The 5816-nt window shown below is 45.7% G+C and overlaps 1 protein-coding gene across 1 annotated transcript; it reads right to left on the bottom strand.

Annotated features, from left to right (window-relative positions):
- Nucleotides 1-1349: 1349 nt before the first annotated feature.
- On the bottom strand, nucleotides 1350-5453 carry fam43b (family with sequence similarity 43 member B). Its single transcript, XM_086070278.1, has one exon. The coding sequence runs from the start codon at nucleotides 5142-5144 to the stop codon at nucleotides 4155-4157; it is 990 nt and encodes a 329-aa protein (XP_085926404.1). The 5' UTR covers nucleotides 5145-5453; the 3' UTR covers nucleotides 1350-4154.
- Between the last annotated feature and the right edge of the window lie 363 nt (nucleotides 5454-5816).

Below are 5816 nucleotides of genomic sequence, written 5' to 3'. Positions count from 1 at the left end.
CCGTATCATGATCCTGATAGTAGACTTGATGGCAACACACACTGCAGTATATACTTGCTACTCCCCGGAAAAAAAGGCAAGAAAGTGCACGCGAAGGGGCAATCGCAGTAAAACTAATCTGTGGTGCAAATCCTGCTGCGTCCCCTTACACGCAGGGGAGTTTTACACAATATACCACACAAAAAGAAAAACTGTGTAGTTGAAACATCCACACAATTGTAAATAGTACCACAGTTGCACACATTTGTAAATAGTTTGCCAATTTGTTTTGTCAAATTGTTACACTGTTGAACGTAAATAAACGTATTTTGCTATCAAAAAACACTTTTTCATTCTTGGTGGTAGTGTTTTATAGAAGTAAAGCACTGTTTAGGTGTTTGTGGCATCATTCATGGAAAAAAAAAGGTGTCAAATTCACTAGAGTGCATGAAATAATATCGTTTCACTAAAAGCTTAATTTCTCCGTATTTTGGTCCAAAACAGAGCATTTGGATGAAACTAACCATTTTCTATTGTTGATTACTGAAGAACGGAATAAGGTAGAAACAAACTTTTCTGATGAAAGATGAGAGTTCAATCTTTCATTTGGTAGTATCTGTGTTTCCATAGTCCAAACACAAAATTTTCTGTGGACCTTGAAAGATCAGTCAAAATGTAAAATCAGCTGGCACCCACACATCCTCTTTTCTGAAAATGCTTGGCAGTCAAAGAGTTAATAAAATACGTTACCTGTGGACTTCCAGCCGTTTTTTTTTTGCTCTCTATTATTTTTGCTATCCATGGCTGATCGGCCACCACGCATTACAACAAGTCGGTTTTGTTTTTTTTAAGACAGAATTCCGTCATGAATATTTTTTTTTTTTTTAAAGCTCAGTATTGTTCATTCGATGCAACGCGTCGTCATCATTGCTCTCTCTTTTGTGTGTGTGTGTGTGGGTGTGTGGGTGTGTGTGTGTGCATGGGGGTGTGTGTGCGTGTGCGTGTGTGTGTGTGGTCTTGTTTTTGTTACATAGTGGCGCCAACATTCTGGGATTTCACAGAGTTGTGGGGCCCACCCATCCAAGTGGGGCCATTTTGCTGGGCCCCACAAGTTTAGACCTCTTTTTGAGGTTCAAGACTTGGTTTTAGATTTTAGTTTGGAATTGGGTTATGGTTGAGGTTAGGGTAAGGAATAGGGGTAGGCAATAATTTTTTATGGTTGGGGTTAGGGGAAGGAAATGCATTATGTCAATGAGATGGCCCCACAAAGATGTGTGTGTGTGTGTGTGTGTGTGTGTGTGTGTGTGTGTGTGTGTGTGTGTGTGTGGGGGGGGGGGGGGGTGTGAGAACATGCGTGCGTGCGTGCGTGTGTGTGTGTGCATGCATGTGTGTGTGTGCATGTGCGTGTGCGTGTGTGTGTGTGGGGGTGTGTGCGTGTGTGTGGGTGTGTGTGTGTGTGTGTGTGAGTTTGTGCTCATTAATTCACCTGAAACCTATTAAAAATCCCATCCCCTTCACCTAAACCGAAGACTTCAGAATCCCGCTAGAGTCGTGAAGGAGACCCGAGGAAGGATAAAAAAAAAGAAAGAAAAGTGAAATCCAGCACCGACCAGACATCACCTACTACCCACGGGGTTACAAACCAGAATCTTTCACCAACCCCAGAAGCATCTAAATTCCAACAAATTAGGGAGACCTCAAGAGACAAAAGGAAAGACTGTAGAAAGGAAGGAAGGATAGATGAAGCAGAGTAAGATCCACAGACATCAGCCTCCGCCGATTCAACGACCAGAGGAAGAAGCAGATTGTATTGGAATTTCGGTAGATGCTGGTGTGGTTGATCTGGCTTGCAAGAAAACCTCCACCAAAGAAAGGAGCCGTCGACCCTGGCCAGGACAGGGCAAGCACAACCCCCCAGGGCCCCCAAGGCCGCGGCAGCGCCAGGGCACAACCCCGGGGCCCCGTGAGGGCCATCGGCTGGAGAGCAAAACCAGGAGCCAGGAGCTCCCCCCCCCACACCGCCATGGATTTTAATCATAAATGCGGTGTGCCCACTCGCAGTTTTGCTAGTCAGTGTGTCCATTTGGCTCGCAAAATCACATTTTGACGCGAAAACTTCCGTATGTAATAGACCACATAAAAAAAATGTGTCGGTCCATGGTGGGACAAGCAGCATATTAATTCCCCAGCAACTCACAGTCCTTTGAAAGTTTTTGACGGTCTGCCACCTTTGGTGCACATTTTGTCCCATTTTTCCACCTTTTGTTAGGGTTCTCAAGGCAAGCTTGGGTGTGTGGTCGCCATTTCGTCACGTTCTATCAATGCGCATCCCGGCGTGACAATTTTTGGGGCCCAGTGTGAGACGAAGTGCTACATTCAGTCTGGCATGATGCTCACAGTCTGAAATGAGGTGGTAGTCACAACAGCACCAAATCCGTTACAGGCCAGAACATAACATAGTTTAAGCAATAATGCGTAAAATGTCTACCTGCAGATTGTGTGAGATTCTAGAACATCTTAAAGGCTTGTCGTCAAGAAAAATGCTGATGTTAGAGGTAAAAACTGATGATGCGTGAGTCACTGTCCTGGTTTTGGATCCGTCTGTGATGTCAAACCTTGACAGCCCAACTGCTGTGGCAGGTTCTTTATGTTCTTTCCCTGCACAATTCAATCCAGTGATTAATTGCCCCCTCAGCATGCGCAGCCTGGAAGGTGGCAGGGGCCAGCGGGAAATCATCAAACTACATTCAATAGGGCTGACTTCCCATTTAAGAGTGACGATTTCTGTTTGCGTTATTTCACTTGACTCAGGAAATAGAATATGTAGTTGCATATTTCCGTATCCCTGAAGTGCTGGATTGAAAGATATTTATTCCCATCTGAAACATGCAAATTCGGTTTCATTTGAATAACCCACTTGATCTTTCGAAGATCACCAAGGAATTATACAGAAGCTTTTATTCACCATGTTTTTAAAATAAATATTCTAAATGCTTTGTTTCATACAACACAATGGTGTCAGTCGTTAGGGACTGAATTCAAAGGAAAGTAGCTCCAGCCGTATTCCAAACTTCAAACTGTGAAGTGATGCAAGAGCCGATGTGGAAAGAAACTAGCTACAGCACAATTATGACAGACTGAAATTTGCCTTAGAAAAAGATTGATGTCAAAATGCACAACATAAATTGGACTTGGCGGTGTGTCTTTGTCCCTGCTCACACATTTATCACAGTGTTCTCTTTGAAGGTGTCACATGATTAAAGACAAAAGCTTAACGCGAAAGGTTACAGTTGGCACGTCATGCATAAATGATAAGGACGGTAACAAATGGCAGTAATTAAGAAGTGCCATCAATGGCTTGCATCCTAATCCATCGCCTCCCTCATTAACTCATTCACTGCCATTGACGGCTATAGACATCAAAAATTCATTTGAACTATTTCTATTAGTTTCACAATTTTTTTTCCACTTTTGTTAACAAGAGTATGGAAACCTAGGAAAAAAATATTGTACATTTAGAAAATATATAAAATGTATGATTAAACTAGTGAAGTCATGGGATTAATTACAATTAAAAAGTGTAATCGCCCAAATTAAAAATAAAATAAAATTTATTACATTTGTAATCGTAATTTGACTTCAATAGTTGACTCAATCACAAATTTTATATCTGTTATAAATGTGAAAAATATTAAATGAAATGAAAAAATGTTAAACTAATAGAAACAGTTCACATGAATTTTTGACGTCTATAGCCGTCAATGGCAGTGAATGAGTTAATAAATCAGTAACAAACTTCTGCCATCTGAACATCAGTTAGGATTGTCACGTTAGAAATACGACACAAACATACAAACACCTTGCTTAAAAAATGCAAAAATAACACCTGTTAGTAATCAAAACATGGCCCAACGTCATCTCATGCTGCCTGCGAGCGACGCTGGTCATTTGTGCTCGTAAGGATGTGCATCAGCGACTCTCCTTGTAAACATTCCCGACTCGCTACTGTCAATCTGGCGCAACAGCGTCAGAGCCATCTGGCCGGGAACACAAAGTGCCCTCGCACAAGACCAGCCAGCGAACAGACGCTGGTGAATAAATTTCAAGGAGGGGAAAAGAGGCAGCCCAAGCGGGTATTCAGTGAAGGGCCGACAAGAATTGTTGTCTGTTCGCACTTACACCAGCGAGGTTATGAACGTAAACGTGTTGTTATTGCTCTCACTGACAAAGTTGATTTGGCACTGCTCCAGTCGAGCAATATCCCCGAGATCCAACTGGGACAGTAACTGAGTGGGGTCCGTGTTTGTCGTCAAAACCTTCCGCTTCCTCTTGGGCTCCATCTCCGAGGGTTTCGCCGCTGGCGCCGTCTCATGGTCGCTGTCGTCGTCATCCTCCTCTTCCTCTGTGATGGAGCGGAGCCGAGCGGCGCTCCCGGGGGTGTCGGCGGCTGACCTGTAGTGGCACTGCCCGTTCATCAGCCTCCTCAGGGGCATCAGGGGCACCGCCTCGTCCCCCAGCAGCTGCTGCTGGCAGTGCCGGAAGTCGCTCTGGCGCTTGAGGCGTTTGAACTCGCTGAAGGCTGAGGTGGCGTGCTGGTAGAGGCTTTGCGCGATGGCGTGGGCCTTCTCCGGCTTGCTCACCAACACGGCATGACAACGAAGGACGATGGCCATGTTCTTAATCTGGTGCCTGTAGATCCAGGCCAGGATCTTGGGCCGGCACGGGTCCGCCGTACAGTAGGTGATCCTGCTCAGAGAGTAAAGATGAACGGGACTTTTTTTGCCAGATTTGTCGGCGCTCATGCGGATGCCTTGCGGTCCCACAGTCAACCTCATTTTGACGCTGTGCTCCCCGTAGCCGCTCTTCGCCCAGATCTTGGCCACCGCTTCCTGAGTGCAACCTTCCCCCTTAGCCGTGATGGTGACCACGCTTCCCAGATAGCGCACGTTGTAAACAGGCTCCTCTCGGTTTAGTTCCACCTTCTGCCGCTTGGTGTGAAAGATGTTCCCCACCCAGTCGAAGGGGCAGTCAGGCAGCAGGTCAGGACAGGAGCGCAGCAGAGAAGAGAGGATGGAGTGGTAGGTCAGTCCGGTCCCCAGACTCTTGCCTTTCATTTTATGGTCCTCCTCCACCAGAACAAACTTATTCCTCCTCCAGGGCAGCATGTTGTGGCAGCAGGAGCAGCTCCCGTGCTCCTCAGTCGCTTCTTTTCAGCTCAGGGTGCGAAGCTGGAGGTTCCGTGTGGCTGAGAGTGAGAGGACAGACGGAGAAGCTGCTTTGACGAGCACAGAAGAGCGACTGAGAGCAACGAGGCGAGCTCAGTCTGCTCGCTCCTCCTTTCGTCTTTCTCCTCTGCTGTTTGCATCATGATGCGCCGAGGCGAGTGTTCGGAGCTCGCGCCCCTCCCTGCCTCTTTGTTTGGCTTCCAAACGGATCCCCTCGGAAGCATTACGGAGCTGTCCAGCCCGGCAATGAGGTATCGCTATGTATTTACGATTCCTATAAAACAGTGGCAGAGGATCCGTCGCCCACGGGAAGTCTCTAAATGACTACTTGATAGAACCGCAAACATTATTTCGTGTTTGGGAGAGGAAAGAATCGTCACACATATGTCACATGTCTGTTAAAAAACGAGTGTGTTGCACACACCAGCAAAAGAGAGTTGTCCAAAAAGTATCAGAGCACAGTCAATTTCATATTTGCGTCGTGTCATTTTTCCTAATAATGCCTATTTCAAATGTAATAAAGAGTTCATAAAATTACTACTTTCCTAAACCCTTCTAGTGTTGTTTCTCAAGCAATTTCTACGGTGCGTGTCTGTCTGACTTCCTAATACT

This window comes from Leptonotus elevatus, chromosome 2, assembly GCF_054856555.1.
Source record: "Leptonotus elevatus isolate MCC_2025b chromosome 2, RoL_Lele_1.0, whole genome shotgun sequence".
Lineage (NCBI taxonomy): Eukaryota > Metazoa > Chordata > Actinopteri > Syngnathiformes > Syngnathidae > Leptonotus > Leptonotus elevatus.
This window is presented reverse-complemented; position numbering and strand designations above follow the sequence as displayed.

What these genes read in the sequence shown, in the direction of transcription:
- fam43b (XM_086070278.1), bottom strand. Translation starts at nt 5,144, where the DNA reads ATGCTGCCCTGGAGGAGGAATAAGTTTGTTCTGGTGGAGGAGGACCAT.